Here is a 17383-nt window from a genome sequence, read left to right as displayed (position 1 = left end):
CAATGAGGAAAAAACCCAAACAGTGTAAATATTTTTGGTACGTTGTATGAAGACTGGCCTCCTGGGGTCCATATGCTGAGTTTGGAGTAAATGGAAAATTGCCAGCTGATTGTCGGTCTGGTGACCCGATTGAGTCGCCGCTTCACCTCCTACTGTGTCTTTATGCTCCAGCTGCTGACTTGGCATGCATAGCTAGAGTATTAATTTTAGTAATGTGCATTATAATTCATCCTGCCCGTACAGTCTGTCTGCTGGACACAGGACTGTTTTCAGTTTCCTCCTTCCAACAGTCTGCCAAATCATTTCAGAGTACATTCTGTCATACGCCCCGGCTCTCAAACCATTTGGAGCGAAGTCCCTCACCTACTCTGGAGAGACGACGTCTGCCCGGGTAGAAGGTCTGCAGCCTGGGGAACGCTATCTTTTCAAAATCCGGGCCGCCAACAGGAGAGGACTGGGGCCTCATTCCAAAGCCTTCATTGTTGCTCTGCCACCAAGTAAGCATGATGTGTTTGTGACTCTCTTTCTCTCTCTTCATTACTCCTAATTCTGGTGTGTTATTCTGAATCATGCTCATGGGTTTAGAACTGCTCTGGTGATGAATTGTGGGGTTAAAGTGCCATTCTGACATCTAAAATATTTCTGTGGTCCCTTCAGAAACTGGTCTCCCCAAACCCTGAAATGATATTGATTGCTAATGACATTAATGATTTTTATGATATTATTACATATTATGTGATTATTGGATTCATCCGTGATTAATCTTATATCATTGTGTAATTTGGGGTTTATGACGACAGGGGAAGAACATTCTACAGGCACAATGGGACATTTTTAGTTGGTCCCATTTCAGTGAATAAATAGCACATAAAATTTTTATAGTTTGTATTCCATGGTTTTGGAGTGCAGTAGTACCTCGAAGAATTTCAGTTACCTTGTTTATCTGCTCAGTATCAAAACCCAGCAGGTCAATAAAGTCCAAAACTGGAGTGGGCTGTATTTTCCTTCCTGCTTCTCTGAGTTTGCAACAGATGCTCGTAGCTTTCTCCTTCATTATATGCTGTGAGGATCCACAGTCTACTGCAGTTCTAGCTTCAAAAAGCTGAAAAAAATGAAGTTTGCTCTCTCTGGATTCCCCAGTGCTATAATAAATCCTTCTCCCCTGACAGCATCCTTTCCTTGATTCAACCCTGCTCTCCAGAAACAGTAAATTGTAGGGTACACATAATATAATGTTTTGCCTATCCCAAGGGTCTTTTTATTTTAGGCTTTATTGTGGGATTACAAATGTATCCATCATTAAAGGATTTTAAGCCATAAAAAAGCAAGTAAGGACATGTTATGAGGAACAGAGAAGTCTTTGTAATGCCTCAAAAATGACAAATGTGTAACTCACTCCACTTATTTGCAAATTACACACAACACATCTTTAAGTACAGATCACTGAACATTCTGTGCCAGGCTTATGTGTATTTCTTGCCTACACTGTAAGGAACAGCTATACTGCATTTGTAATATCTTGACAGTTATATTAAGAAAATTCTATATAAGATTTTGTATTTATGAACTCAGTGGATTACTTCAAAGCACTCATTTCAGAATTCCTTCAAATAAGCTGTGGCATAGCCCGATTCAATTTATAGAAACTCGGCACACATATTCTCTAGGACTACATTGCTTAAAGCAAAATAGAACTTTAAAAGTTATTGGGGCTTCCCTCCTGGCTCAGACTGTAAAGAATCTTCCTGCAATGTGGGAGACCTGGGTTTGATCCCTAGGTTGGGAAGATCCCCTGGAAAAGGGCATGGCAATATAAGGACTATATTGCTTAAAGCAAACTAGAACTTTAAAGGAGATTGCTATAATTGAGAAAATAATGTCCAGTGTCTAAAGGAGGAGAAGTTATCAGTTTTATTACTAGTGTTCAGCACCTCCATACTGCCATCTTAGTCATTTTTCACTGCCCATCTTTCAAATTGCTTCTTTGACAGCAAATTCTTTAAAATCTGTTACAGCCCCTACCAGTGAGTCTGACGTTCAACAGAAAACAGACACGGAAGATCAGCACAAACCTGAAAAGCCTGAGCTTTCCTCATCTCCTAAAGTGCCAGCTCCCTCAAAACATACTCACTTGCCTGTTTCTCCCCAAGGGAGAAATGTCAAGAGCCCGCTTCTCGACTTGAAGAACAAAATATTGGCTAACGGTGGACTGGTCAGAAAAGCCCAGCTTCCCCCCAGGAAGAGCGGAGATTCGGGTCTTCAGTCCACAGAAATCACCGACGAAGAGGAGCCGGATTCCCGCGGGGACCCACCAACCTCGCCCCCGGAGACCCAAGGCCAGAAGTCCCAGCAGAGGCCACCAGGTAGACCTGTCCACCCGGCCCTCGCCGCTGGGAGGACTCCAGTGAGGGCCCGCGCGCCCGTGCTGCCGCGAAAGGAAGTCGTGGACCAGCGCGGCTCCTCGCCCACCTCCCACCCTCGTCCGGGGGCGCCCCCCTCCGCATCTTCTGCCTCCCGTGCACCCCCCGAGAGCAGCGCTCACCGCATTTCAGGGGGACCCTCCACCAGCCGGCCTTCCAGCTCTACTGATAATGACTCAGTGGGTCTAGAGGAGGAGGAGACCCCTGCGCACTCCCAGCACCCCAAGGACGCCCTGTCGGAACACCTGCCGGGCAAGAGCGCGGCGCACGCTCGGCCCGCCCTGTCGTCCGGCCGCCACCCGGCCTGGAGCGCCCTGCGCGACCGAAGCGCGGCGCACCATGGCACGAGACCAGCCCTGCCCGCCCGGAGGGCGCCCCACTCCGAGGATAGGGAGGAAGGTTCCAGGGCCTCAGCCCCACCCTCGAGACTTTCTCCATCTCCTGGGGGGTCATCTCGGCTGCTGATCACCGAACCACAGCCCGGCTCTCCGCTCTCCCGGGGCTGGAAGGAGGGTCAGGACGCGCCGGCCGCCAGGTCCAACGCGCCGTCAGGGTCCACCCGGCCGTCCGCGGCCTCCTCCCGTCCCTCCTCCGATGGCGATGGTGACAGTGATGCGGAAGAGGGAGGGAGGCCGGCTGCAGCCACTGCCCCAACGTTGAGGCCCCGGCTGCCCGCAGGCCCGCCAGTCTCTGGACACTTCAGTTCGCTCAGAAACAGGCCCTTCGCTGCCCACGGCAGATATCCACACAGGTTTGGCAACGGCCGGGGACCCCGGTTGCACCCCTCCAGCTCCCCTCCGTCCACCGCGTCCCCCCGGGTTCACCCCAGGGTGGATTCTCACCCAGCTTCTGACCATCGGCGCGGCCCCGCAGGCCAAGAAGACAGCGAAGAGGAGGCGGAAGACGAAAAGCCACTTCCTGCCACCTTGGTGAACGACCACGTGTCTTCCTCCTCCAGGCAGCCTGCCTCCCGGGGCGCGGACCATCTGAGAAGAGGCCCCCAGAGAGGGGCGAGCCTGCAGCGGAAGGAGCCCCTTCCAGAGAACCCCAAATCCGCGGGCACTTGGCCCGGGGTGCCCCCTCAGGCCAAACCTTCGTCCTCTAAGGCTCAGGATACGCGGGAGGGCGGGGCTCCCAAAACGCAGCTGGGTGGCCGGCCGCCTGTGCCACGGTTCCCGCACCACCCGGGGCCCACAAGGATGGGTGCTGGGTCCGCTGCTCTGGAAAAGTCGCCCGTCCCGGCGTCCCAGCCACAGCCCCACGGCCCACGGAGCAAGGAAGTGGGGCGTCCGCCTTTCAGACCCCAGCCTGCGTTCCCCTCCGAGGCTGGCCATTCGCACCCCACGTCGCAGGAAAGCGCCTCCTCATCAGACTCTTACTCGTCCAGAGGCGGACAGTCCTCCCGCGCGGCGTCTCCCCAGAATCTGGACGACGACAGCGCGGAAGCGGGGACAGGGGGCGTCCGAGCGCCCGCGTACTCGGCAGGTGCCAAGGACGCCACCCCGTCCCTTCCCAAGCACCGCCAGGTGGAGGCTCAGGCAGGAAGCGCGGGCGATGGTCACCTCCGCAGGCCCGCGGGCAGGCCCGGCAGCCTGCACCCCCACGCCCGCACCAGGGTCCCGGGCAGAGCAGGGCCCCAGTGGGCGGGGAGGAAGGATGGGGCGTCCCAGGCCTCGCCAATCAAAAAGGAGCCGCTGCCGTCCAAATCGCAGCAGTCGGTGTCAGCCGAGGAGGAGAATGAAGACGTGATGTTCTTTAAGGGAGGAAAGGACAAGGATCCGCAGTCTTCCTCTGCTCCGAAGTGGCCCTCCTCCTTCAGCCCCAGGGGTGGCAAACACGTGGACGGGACCCTCGCTAAGGGGGAGACGGAGCCAGCCATCGTGCTGGCGCCCCCCAGGGTGGGCTCCCCGCAGGACGAGAACGCCACCCCGGTGAAGCGGCCTCTTTCTCCACCTCCGGGCAGCTCCTCGAGAGCCTCGCACCTCCAGCCCAGACACCCGGCTCGCAGCCCCGCCGCCACCCCGAGTCCCACTGTGGGCACCCCCCCACCGCCGCAGGTCACCACGCGCGCGCCCGCCCCGTCCGCGCCCACCACCCCGATGCTCTCCTTGCGCCAGCGGATGATGCACGCCAGGTTCCGGAACCCGTTCTCACGCGCCCCGGTGAGACCCCCTTCGAGACCGGGTGAGTTCTTTTTACCTGAACGTTCTCTTGACGGTTTTCAGCAGGGTTCATAGCAATTCCCGAGAACCTTTTATCTTACGGAGCATCTGCTCTGTCTAACCGTTGGGTTAGGAGCTTTGAGATGTAAACGCGATCTCATCCTGGTAATCAACTCCTGGATTTGCATTGCTTCTCCGGGTCTTCAGATGAGGAAGCCGGGGTTTAGGGCTCTGAGTGGCTTGCTGGAGGTCAGACAGCTAGGAGGTGGCTGAGCGGCCGTTCCAATCCCGACACCGACTCCACAACCCACTGGTAGGTGTGTGTGTGCGTGCTCAGTCGTGTCCGACTCTTTGACGCCTGGTGGACCGTGGCCTGCCAGGCTCCTCTGTCCATGGGATTCTCCAGGCAAGAATCCTGGAGTGGGGTGACATTACTATCCCATCGTGCTTCTTTGAGTTCCTTAAGCTCTAAATGTGTCAACGTGAGTCATAGCCATGATGCCACACTCAGTTTCCTATGTTCTAGGTTGTTCTTGTGCCAGGGAGTATTAAGGAATCCACAGGAAGGATTAGTTCCTGTGGAGGGTGGAACTTGTTCTGGTTATTCTGCATATAAACCTCTCAGCTAAAAGTATCTTGGGACAAACTCATATTATCTTGGGTGAGGATTGCTCAGATGTTGCAATCACTGAACCGTTGTTTAAAACCTCCAGAAAAGACTGTGAAAGAGGATGGTTGCACAGAGGAGTAACATGCTGATGTGACTTAGGTTTTGGGCAGCATGTAGACAGCTGTGAGCTGGAGTCTATGTGGACCCCAGAGCAGGAGCCAAGGTATTTACCTAAAATCTGCATTCGATTAAGTGGTGCCTTGCACTCCCCTTGCATGGATTTGGGGCATAATAGAACATTCTTGATTAAATGTATTAGTAGTTGTTAATCCATGCAATGTACTGTTAATTTAGCTCAATGTAAAGCCCTAGAACAGTGCCCCGACTAGGAGGTCAGTTTTCCATTAAAACAGACTGTTTTATGCAAACCTTTTTGAACTGTGGTGTTGGAGAAGACTCTTGAGAGTCCCTTGGACTGCAAGGAGATCCAACCAGTCCATCCTAAAGGAGATCAGTCCTGGGTGTTCATTGGAAGGACTGATGCTGAAGCTGAAACTCCAATACTTTGACCACCTCATGCAAAGAGTTGACTCATTGGAAAAGACCCTGATGCTGGGAGGGGTTGGGGGCAGGAAGAGAAGGGGATAACAGAGGATGAGATGGCTGGATGGCCTCACTGACTCAATGGACTTGAGTTTGAGTAAACTCTGGGAGTTGGTGACGGACAGGGAGGCCTGGCATGCTGCAATTCACGGGGTCGCAAAGAGTCGGACATGACTGAGCAACTGAACTGAACACCCCAATAATAGATGTAAAAGTCACATTCCCTTGTACGTAGTAAAAAAGTCAATAGATTCTTAATTTTCATTAACTGATTGAGCGAGAGAAATGTCTCTTACCTGCAAATAGCTGTCGGGAAGCCCAGGCACTTCATCTGGTGGGCCAAGCTAGAGCAGATGCTTCCAGCCGAGGCCTCAACCAAACTGCAGGTGATCAGAAAGAGCAGGAGGTGAAGAGAGAGGGCAGGTGCAAGCAACAGTCGGATAGCAACAAAGGGCCTGCTACTTCCTCTCTGAGCATATCCTTCTGTGGCCCCACTGAAGTCAGCAAGCTTTGAGTCAGGACTGTGCGTTTATACTCGGCGATGGATGATCTAGACCCGAGTCAGCTAGAGACAATGGTTGTGTTTAGTGTAATCTGCGGAGGAGAGCAGCACGGTATCTCATAGATGTCAGAGAGAATTTTCCCTGTCCTTCCAACTCTCCCTCCCTCCACCTTCCAGCTGGCTAAAATAAAGCTACAACTGCTGCTGTTGCTGCTGCTGCTAAGGCGCTTCAGTCGTGTCCGACTCTGTGCGTCCCCATAGACGGCAGCCCACCAGGCTCCCCCGTCCCTGGGATTCTCCAGGCAAAAACACTGGAGTGGGTTGCCATTTCCTTCTCCAGTGCATGAAAGTGAAAAGTGAAAGTGAAGTCGCTCAGTCACGTCCGACTCTTCCAGACCCCATGGACTGCAGCCTACCAGGCTCCTCCGTCCATGGGATTTTTCAAGCAAGAGTACTGGAGTGGGTTGCCATTGCCTTCTCCGAAGCTACAACTACTATGGTCTTAAACTTTACCTGGAAATTTTACTTAGGCCAAACACTCTCATTCCCCTAACAGTGTAGAAAACTGTGACTGTACCATACTCTTCACGGACATTCTTATTTGTCTCATAGAAGTCACAATTTCAGTCTATCATTAGCTAATATATTTGAGCTATTGGTTCAACATTCTGTTTAGTGTTTCTGTTTGAAATGGTATGTTACTACTTACAGGGTGGTATGAAGCTGACTTTCCAGGAGTGTTGAATTTACCAGGTTCTGTATTTTTTGTTTGTTTGTTTGGGACCTTGTAGGTTATAATGGAAGACCAAATGGAGAAGGGAGAGTCCTTCCTGGTAGTAACGGAAAACCAAGCGGACAAAGAATTATCAATGGCCCTCAAGGAACAAAGTGGGTAGGGGAAACTTCTTTACACATACCTGTTGTTTTCATGCTGTTTGGGAAGAGAAAAATGGTGGGCGTTGTGTAATGAAAAATGAAGCAGTCTTTTTTTCTCTAGTTTTAACCACTTGTATGTCAGTATGCTTATACTGTATTGATTCTTCCAGTGCTCGGAAAAGGCTTTGATTCTCCTGAGAACTACTTTGCTTTCTTCTCATAGCTAATTAGGTCAGGCATGGGCATTTGTTCCCATTCTTCTTGACTGTTTAAGTAGGTCACACAAATGTTCAGGCCAACTAGTCAGACAAAACCTGAGGCACAGCCTCTCCAATGAATTTCTGTTTTCCCACTCCTGTTAGCTTTATTTTTTCTTTATGGTTCAGCTAAACAGAATACATATTTTCTGTAAATTATCTCAAATCCTTTGTAAAAGGAAGCAGGATAAAAACAACTGAACCAAAACAAAAATCTCCAAATCAAATAGGCAGTTTTTATCAGATCACCTTTTAAATCTTCCAACAATTCTTGTTTGACTGAAATAAAAAATAAGTATTAGTACTTTATGTATGTTTAAGCTAAATGACTTTAACTTCCTGGGGTTAAGGTAAATGTTTAGGAGTTTTTGGTGGGTTGAGGGTGATGGACAGAACACTTAGAATGTTCAGAGATTTAAAATATTTTTTCAAAGAATCAAAAAGATTATTCACAGTGGAATTCCCAGTCAAATTTTCTCATTTATAGTAGTAAGATTTAGGAAAACATATTGATGAACTTCAAAGAATTTTCAGTCACAGGTGGCCTCAAGATACATTTTATCATTTCTCAAAGGAACAGAAATTTATAGAAGGAAAAATACATATAGAAGCAAAGTGTCATTGTAAACAATTTTGAATTGAAACTGTATGGAGTAGATTTCAAAAGTAGGGTTTATTTATGTAAGTTTTATTTTAATTACTGAGATAGTACCCAGCAAGTGGCCTGCTTGCAGGGGTTCCTCCAGTGACTCGACTGTTCAGAGTCATGGTTTTCAAACACTGATGGGCATCAGAATCCCTGGGGGCTTGTTAATATGATTTGGTTTGGACTAGGTAATTCTCACATCTGGCAAGTTTCCAGGTGAGGTTGGGGAAGCTGGCTCAGGACCATATTCTGAGAAGCATTAGTGCGCCACATGAGTTGTTTCTTAACAGAGATAATAATGCCTTTTGTCCAAGTTGCATAATTCCTTAGAACATAACATTTTTTCATGTATGCTATATTAGGCTAATTACAAATTAAACTGGTTTTGATATAACAACTTTGATTTTTAACACACAGAAAAATGGAAACCCGTCATGTTCATGGCAAGAATATAAGCAATTCAGAAATGTATAAAAAGATAATAAGCATCCCAAATCACTTCTCAGAAATAACCACTATTAACAGTTTGGGACATATCTGTCCAGAATTTTCTCTCTACACTTTTAAGCTTATATATACAAGTGAATATACTTCATTTTGCAAAATAATCAGTCCTTTAATCTATGTCTGCATCAGGACATCTCATGATAAATTCAGAATTTCCAAATCCTTTTCACTGGCTGCACAGTATTTCACTGTATGGATGAGCCATGATTTATTTAATCTTTTTCCTCCATTGATGAACACCTAGGTCATTTCCTGCTTTTGACATACAACATACTCAGTGGTAAAAGTATTTTGAACATCTTTTGAATATTTGAGAAAACTTGAAACAATTTATGTTATATGGACAAACAATTATGAAATATGACTGTACTTTATTCCTATTATACCTTGTTAATGATGCTGGCGAAAATAATGTTTCCTATTCCCCTATATTCATGTAGTTGGATTAATGTGAACGTTTTGAAATGTTCAACACATCCTTTAATCTGTGTCATGGATTCAGGTCGTGGATCTTGATCGTGGGTTAGTATTGAATGCAGAAGGAAGGTACCTACAAGATTCACAAGGAAATCCTCTTCGGATTAAACTAGGAGGAGATGGTCGAACCATTGTGGGTAAGTGAGAATGGTTCTCAGGGAACAAAAGTGCCCTGAGTCATCTGCAGAGTAACAACTTCTCTCCTCCTCCTCCTCCTCATGTTTAATGGGGATCCTTGGTTCAGTTACATTAACCATATGGAAAGGAGGTGCCTTGGAAGGGGTGGAGCTTAGCTTCTTCTCTGATCCTGCTGTCTTCCTACAGACTCCACCCTCTAGAGGAGGTGGCTCTTGACTTCATCCTTGGGATTGGGCAGCCCAGAGCAGACTTCAGCAACACCACTTCTAAAGTCAAACCCTGCCTGCTGCCTGTTTTTGTATGGCCCGTCAGCTCAGAATAGCTTTTACATTTTTAAATGATTGCCAAAAAAATCATAGAATATTTGTGACATGTGAAGATTATATTACATTCATATTTCACTCTCCATATACAAAGTTTTCTTGGAACACAGAAACATGCATTTCTTGGTGTACTGTCTATGTTTTTTGCTCTGCAGTGGCAGAGTTGAATAGTGGCAACACAAAGCTTGAAATATTTACTCTCTGGCTCTTTGCAGAATAACTTTGCTACCACTGGTCCAAAGTAACACTTTAGTCTGTAGTGGTAGGAATAAGGATGGGGAAAGAATCACTTTCCTTCCTAGAAACTTAGAGTTATTGCAGGTGATGGGGCATAAAACTGAGGTATTTGTATACTTTTATAAGCTAGTAACAGACAATATAAAAAGCCCAGAAGTTTCTGGATAGTAGCAGGTACTGTGACCTCAGCTGGTATCATTTTCATTATTTTTTTGCCTTTTATTGATTAAAATATAAGACATTGAGAAGATACTTCCCACTTGTTTTTTACTTCCCCAGATTGTTTCACCTGGCTGCACAGCTTTTATTTGATTTCGTTTCAGATCTGGGAGGGACTCCCGTGGTGAGCCCCGACGGCCTCCCACTCTTTGGACAGGGGCGCCATGCCAAACCCTTGGCCAGTGCCCAGGACAAACCCATTTTGAGTCTTGGAGGCAAGCCCCTGGTGGGCTTGGAGGTCATCAGAACAACCACCCGTGCCCCCATCACAACCACGAGACCTACCACCACGACCCGTCGGCCTACCACGACCCGTCGGCCCACCACGACCCCTCGGCCAACCACCACCACCCCTCGCTCAACGACCACCCGAACCACGACCCAGACAACCACCACCACCACCCCGGAGCCCACAACCCCTGTCCCCACCTGTCCCCCCGGGACCCTGGAACGGCATGACGAAGATGGCAACCTCATAATGGGCTCACGTGGGGTTCCGGAGTGCTACCCTGAGGAAGGTAACCGTCTTCGTTCTGTTGATAACTCACTTTATTCCTATTATACCTTGTTAATGATGCTGGCGAAAATAATGTTTCAGAGGGGGGTTGCAGAGCCTGCTGGATGCAGTGAGTGAGGCATACAACTTCAGATCTAAGTGGGCTTCCTCTGTTTTATCTGGCAACCCTTGTCCCCACCCGAGTCAAAAATTTGTCTGAAACATGAGACATTGTTGATTTGGACCAGCGTTTCCCAAAGCGTATTCCACTGGATGTCGTAGATCGTGCATGCATGCCAAGTTGCTTCAGTCATGTCCGACTCTTTGTGACCCTGTGGTCTGTAGCCACCGGGCTCCTCTGTCCACAGGATTCCCCAGGCAAGAATACTGGAGTGGGTTGCCATTTCCACTAGTAGATTAGTACTTGTTATAATAATAATTTAGAGAAAAGGTTCTGTGATTAGCTATGTGATTCAGACAAAGGAATTTCTGACTGTTGGACTCACCACTGAACAGTCTCATTGTGAATTTCCAAGAATAGTAGTATTTCCCAAGCATGTTTGAACAGCAATCCCTCAGACGGTAAAGAATCTGCCTGAAGTGCAGGAGACCTGGGTTTGATCCCTGGGTCAGGAAGATCCCCTGGAGACGGAAATGGCAACCCACTCCAGTATTCTTGCCTGGAGAATTCCATGGACAGAGGAGCCTGGTGGGCTACAGTCCATGGGATTGCGAAGAGTCAAACATGACTGGACGACTAACACTTTCACTTCTTTCCCTTTGAAAAATGCTTATGCTTACATGACTTGGCTCTCACGGGAGCAGGTCTGTCCACTGGCTGCGACTGAGCCCTTTCCCGATCTGGGACACCTGGTCCCAGCTGTCCCGTGTCCCTGCTGGGTCTTCTTACTGAGAACACCCCTCCACTGCTCCCCTAGAGAACAGAACACCCCTCCACTGCTCCCCTAAAGAACAGAACCTGGGGACACTTTGGGCCAAGTCACGGTGGAGCCGAGATGCTATCATCTTTTCTACTTGTCCTTGTTCGCGCTGCTTGGGGGAAGGTCATCTGTATTTGCCTCAGGCTCCAGAAGGCAAGTTCATCTCCTTCCCCTCAGGCTGAAATGAATTGCCCTGCAGGCTGTAAAGCTTCTGTCTTTTTAAGCTAATGCAGAGTGAAGACCCTTCATTTCAGGAATCACACGCGTTCCCTGAATTTGTAGCGCACCATCATTCAAACCTAATCACTCTGAACGTGAATGCTGTCTCCAAGTTGAGAATTCTGCTTGAAGTTAGTCTTTCCATGAAAAAGTTCCAAATGAACAGGAACATCTGACGTATCTGAAAAATTCACCCCAAAGAACAGGAACATACTGAAGAAGAGGGCGATGGGGAAGAAAATTCTCACACCACCAATTAAAAGTGAGTACAAATTTGAATTAACCTTTGGGTTTCTGGGATGAAAGTGTCTTGTGCTTTCCTTGGCTTCTTCAGCATACATTGGTGTGGCTATTATTTAATTGAGGTATGTTCTTCACTAATAGGTTATGAACAGAAGAGTTGCTGTTTGGATTTGCTTCTAATTACTACTACTATTATTATTAATATTTTAATTTTTCTTCTATTTTTATGTAGGTCTTTTCATTTCTTTTCATGTTCTTTTCATTTACTTTGTAATTTTGGACTTTTAGCTGCCATTAAAGTCAGATTCCTGATATTTTTCTTTCTTCTTTTCTTTGCAAATCATGATAGAGATGTATATGTTTTTACTTCTGTGCATTTGTCTGATAGCCTAGCCTAAGCCAAATTAGTGTCTAAGGTTAGTAATAGTTTCCCTCTAGATAGCATTTTGAAAATAAGGACAAAGTCTTGGAAAAAGTTAAGTTTGGGGAGAGCACTGTATCTTAATTACATGTCCATAATTTATTATTTAAAAATACTTCACTATAGCTTACTTTCCTTTTTCATTTCTGCTCTCCACTAACAATTTCATTAAATATTTTCTTCCTAATATTATTTCTAATCATAGTTGTTTCTATTTATGAAAAACATCTTTAATAATAGCTTTCTTGACATAAAAATCACATGCCATAAAGTTCACCCTTTTAAAGTGTACAGAGTTTAGCGTATTCATAGAGTTGTGCAACTTTCACCATTATCAAGTCCCAGAATATTTTCATCACCCCGTGAACAAACCTTATACTCATTAGTAGTCACTCCCCATTCCTGCTCCTCCCAGCTGTGGGAACCGCTCATCTCCTTTCTATCTCTCTATTTGTCTGTTCTGGACATTTTGTGTAAATGGAATCCCATGTGAAATATGTCCTTTTGTGTCTGGCTTCTTTCACTTAGCATAGTTTGTTTTCAAGTTATCTGTACTTCATTCCTGTTATTGCTGAGTAATACTCCACTGTGTGGAAAGACCACATTTTATCCATTTAGTCTACTATGAATAATGCTGCTGTGAACATTTGTGGACACATTTTTTTTTAAATGTCTGTTTTGAAGTCTCTTGTGTAGAGTTGTTTTGCTTGTTGGTAACTGTGTTTAACTTGTCTTCCTACTACTTTTTAAAGAATTTTAGCGGGAGGATAATTGCTTTACAATGCTGTATTGGTTTCCGCCATGCAACAGGGTGGATCATACATACATCCTCTCCTTTTTGAACCTCCCCCCAACCTCCTGCCCCATCCTGCCTTGCTCGGTTGTCACAGAGTGCCAAGTGGAGCTCCCTGTCTAATACAGCAGCTTCCCACGAGCTATCTGTTTTGCATGTGACAGTGTATGTTTCCATGCTACTCTCTCAATTCATCCCACCCTCCCCTTCCCCTACTGTGTCTGTAAGTCTGTTCTCTATGTCTTTGTCTCTATTTCTGTTCTGCAAGTAGGTTCATCAGTACCATTTTTCTAGATCTCATATATATGTGTTAATATACAATATTTGATTTATGTTTAACTTTTCGAGGAAGCGCCAAATCGTTGTCCACAGCAGCTGCACTATTTTCATTCCCCGCCAGAAATGTATGAGCCATCCAGCTTCTCTCCATCTTCACCAGCACTTGTTATTATCTGTTTTTTTCATTCTAGCCATTGTAGCTTGGATTCCTTGTACTACACTGTTTTATAGGAGGAACTTAGGCATCCATGGGTTTTGGTATTCGCAGGGGCTTCTGGGCCAATTCCCCGTGTGTACCATCACCCCTGTAGTTCAGTCCACAGTGTACACTCACAGGCTCTGGGGTTCCGTGTGTACACACGTGTGCTTTTTACCAGGTGCATTTTGGCCATGGCGCTTTGCAGCCTAGTCACCCGAAATTGTTGTTGTAAGGATGCTGACTCAGACCCTCTGCTGTGATCACTGTGAGAATACCTGCCCTTCTGAGACTCCCCTCCTCAGCCCCCAGCTAGGCAACCATTTGTCATTACCTTGCGTTGGCAAAGTCCTAACATTTTGTTTCTAGACCTCCAATTTTTTTTTTCGACTTTTGTTTTATATTGGAGTAGAGCCAGTTAACAATGCTGTGGTAATTTCAGGCGATCAGTGAAGGGACTCAGCCATACTTGTACATGTATCCATACTCCCCCAAAACCCCCTCCCATGCAGGCTGGCACATAACGTTGAGCAGAGTTCCCTGTGCTCTACAGTAAGTCCTTGCTGGTTATCCGTTGTATTAATAACTATAGCAGTGTGTACATGACCGTCCCAAACTCCCTGACTATCCCTTCCCTTCCCACCCTCACCCCCCACCCCCCGGCAACCATGAGTTCATTTGCCTTTGAATCATTTGTAAGTTCATCTGTATCATTTCTTTTTAGATCCCACATATAAAGGATGTCATACAATGTTTTTCCTTCTCTGTCTGACTTACTTCACTGGATATGACACTTTCCAGGTTTATTGATGTTGCTGCAAACTGCAGGATTTCATTCTTTTTAATGCCTGAGTAATATTCTGTTTTATATATATATATGATGATTTATATATATATCACATCTTTTTTATCCATTCCTCTGTCAATGAGCATTTAGGTTTCTAGTCCTCCAATTTTAAAAATCATCTTTTCAAATATCTTAATCTTGGCTCTCCTGGTTTTATAGTCCCCTCTTTTCCTTGAAAATGCTGCTTTAACAGTGTTCTGGGAGTAACCTTGTGTCATTAAATTATTCAGTAATTTAAGCATTTTTTTCTAGATACCATAGTTACACATATTCCTATATGCATAAATGCATATTATATGTTTGTTTCCAGTGTATTGACACCTTTTCTCTCTTTACACACACACACACACACACACACATGCATGCACAATTTTTTGCTTGCTGTGACTCGTCTATTAAGTAATAAAAATCCTTGCAGTAGAGAGAGCATCCTCTGTTTCATCTCAGATTCCTGTGGTACCCAGTTATGCATCTTTGGATATCTAAACCATATCCTGAGCCATAGGCATGCTCCGTTTTCTAACAGAGAAGTTAGAAAGTCTTTTGAGAAGTCTTTTTTTACCAGTGATCCTTTTTTTGCAGGTTCCATTTTGACAGCGGATCTGATGGTATCATGTGTGTTTGGAAATGTTATACGCCAGCTGAACATCTTCAACAATTTGTAACATGACCTTGGGGCATGTTTTAGAAGAACATCAGTCATTATGGAAAACAGTTCCCTCCTGTCACAGCTCACTCGCAAGACAGAAAATACAAAGAGAATAACTGAAAGTTCACTTGAGCTGGACCAACCAAATCATCTGCAAATATCCTTGGGTTTCAAGTGACTGTAATTTACCTTTTCTCCAAACTTTTAATGAGAAATCTACTTTAACAGTTTTTTTTTTTTTTTAAATCTCTGGAACTAAGACCCAAACATTTTGCACTCTGTCTCTCTCTTTTTTTTATGTCATGACTGTTTGGATAAAGCTACTCAAAAAATATACATATATAAACTGTACCACATGGCTGGTGGCTGGCTGCTACTTTTATTTGAAGAGATGGAAGCTTTTGACATCGATTTTGGTTTGACTTAAAAACATTCAGTTATATGCAGCTCCAGATACTCCAAATTGGCATCCAGGTGGGGCAAATTCTGAGGGTCAGCTTTTCAAAAATGAAAAAAGTAAATCTGTTTCATTACATCTGGAAGTTTCTTTGACTTGGAATCAAGATGGTGCTATTTCAGGAAAATTATCTCTGACTTTATTTGGTTTTAAAACAAAAAAAAGGAGCACTAAATCACTCAGTAAGATGTTTAGTTTTGCCAGAAGACTCAACGGTCACTCGTCTCAAGAAGTGATCCAGGTTCGCAGGTGAAAGGCATGGTTTCTGTGGTCTGGTGCTGGACCGGAGTGCTTCAACTCCTTAAGGAATTGTACGTAGTATCAGGAAGCCATAGAGGAGGCCCTAGACTTGCCCTCTTTCTCATTCAGTCTGGGCTGCAAAAGTTGTACAATTCATTCATTTTGACCTGACGAAAAATAATAATGAAATGAAATGAATTTGAGCTGATAATAAGCCACAAGAAGACTACGTTCTTGAAAGTTAATAGACAAGGGAAAGAAAATGGTGTCATGGAAAACAACAGCAAGATAACCCCAAACGTTAGGTGGCGTGAACTCGAAAACTGATTTAAACCAGCCCAGAAGTAATTCCTCTTGGATCCAGGCATATTGACATTGGAATGAACTGGAAAAAAAAAATCTTGTCTAACCGTTTTTCCCAAAATGCCCATCTTGACGGGTGGATCTTTTACAACCTCTCTTTGATGACATTTGCTGGCCACGTCAGAACACACCCAGCATCACCACCTCCATGGTGAGGAGGCCCATACATCTCATGGGCCTCAGGTGTCTACAGTGCTTTTCACTACGATCCAGAGGGGCCAGACAGGCGAGGCGAGGTCGCCGATGTCCTCTGCTGCTGGAGCTGTTCTGGCAGCATCACATTCATGAAGTGATTCGAAGTAGGCTTAAAAAAGCCTAATTCTATTGGAATTCTATTGGATTCTATTGGAATATTTCAGGGGAATGATCAGTTATTTCCTAACCATAAACAAAATTCAAAATTGGTGCTTGTAATTTTTTAGTGAAGGAGGTTTATATACTTTTCTAGTTCTATTCTCCCTTCATTATGCTGCAGAATGATGATTCTAATAAAGCGCCTGAAGGTTTACAAGCAAAAGATGGGTTCATCCAAGTTTTAAACAGTGGAAGCAGGTTGATGAAGTATAAAGTATAAAATCTTTGGAACCGAGGCCTTGCAGTTCAGTTCTGTTTTAGCTCTTTGTCTTTTACCAGCTGTGTGACTCCAGGCATGTTATAAATCCTTACAGTCCTTGGCTGAGAAGTGGGTATAATCAACCCCACGTATCTGGAGATTTACGTGAGGATTAACTCAAATAATATATAACTGACAGTGCCTGATGCCCAAAAGGCATGTGATATACATCCTACGTCCTGCTTCCTGTCTCCTCACTCACCCTCTCTGCCTCTTAAGTGTGCCTTAGATTGAGAGTTCTGTATAATTTGCTGTGGCTTCAGGTCAAAGGAAGTGAAGGAATTCTTCTGAACCTCTTTTTTTTTTTTAATTAGGAAATCTTTTGCCTTAATATTTCACCAACTGCAGAGAAAGGATCTCCTTTTTTAGCTGCATCTGTCTCCCCCAAGCAGAGAAGTCATGTATGGATTTCCTCCCATCTTCCCAAAACAGCTTCTGCTTAAAGCAGTACCCAGCTCGTGGAGGCAAAAAACTGTCTTTTTGCTTCAGTCACTCACTTGTTTGAACCAAGTCTTCATCCATGCTCTTAATCAGTTTTGTTTATTTTAGTCACTAAGTCGTGTCTGACTCTTTCGCGACCCCTATGGACTCTAAGATCTTCCCTAGTAGCTCTGCTGGTAAAGAATCCACCTGCAGTGCAGGAGATCCA

General features: G+C 45.5%; 1 protein-coding gene across 2 annotated transcripts in view; it reads left to right on the top strand.

Annotated features, from left to right (window-relative positions):
* The window catches only part of FNDC1 (fibronectin type III domain containing 1), a 111452-nt gene that overhangs the window by 66540 nt on the left and 27529 nt on the right, over positions 1 to 17383 (top strand). Inside the window, exons 10-14 of one of the 2 annotated variants that reach the window (XM_065931031.1) lie at positions 309 to 497; positions 2016 to 4604; positions 7089 to 7189; positions 9086 to 9197; positions 10082 to 10495. In XM_065931031.1, the coding sequence (XP_065787103.1) occupies positions 309 to 497; positions 2016 to 4604; positions 7089 to 7189; positions 9086 to 9197; positions 10082 to 10495 (3405 nt within the window). Of the gene's footprint in view, positions 1 to 290; positions 498 to 2015; positions 4605 to 7088; positions 7190 to 9085; positions 9198 to 10081; positions 10496 to 17383 lie in introns of both variants that reach the window. The other variant, XM_065931030.1, reaches the window with a different exon arrangement.

This window comes from Muntiacus reevesi, chromosome 3, assembly GCF_963930625.1.
Source record: "Muntiacus reevesi chromosome 3, mMunRee1.1, whole genome shotgun sequence".
NCBI classification, from domain to species: domain Eukaryota; kingdom Metazoa; phylum Chordata; class Mammalia; order Artiodactyla; family Cervidae; genus Muntiacus; species Muntiacus reevesi.
The sequence above is the reverse complement of the archived record's forward strand: the minus strand, read 5'-3'. Positions and strand labels throughout refer to the sequence as shown.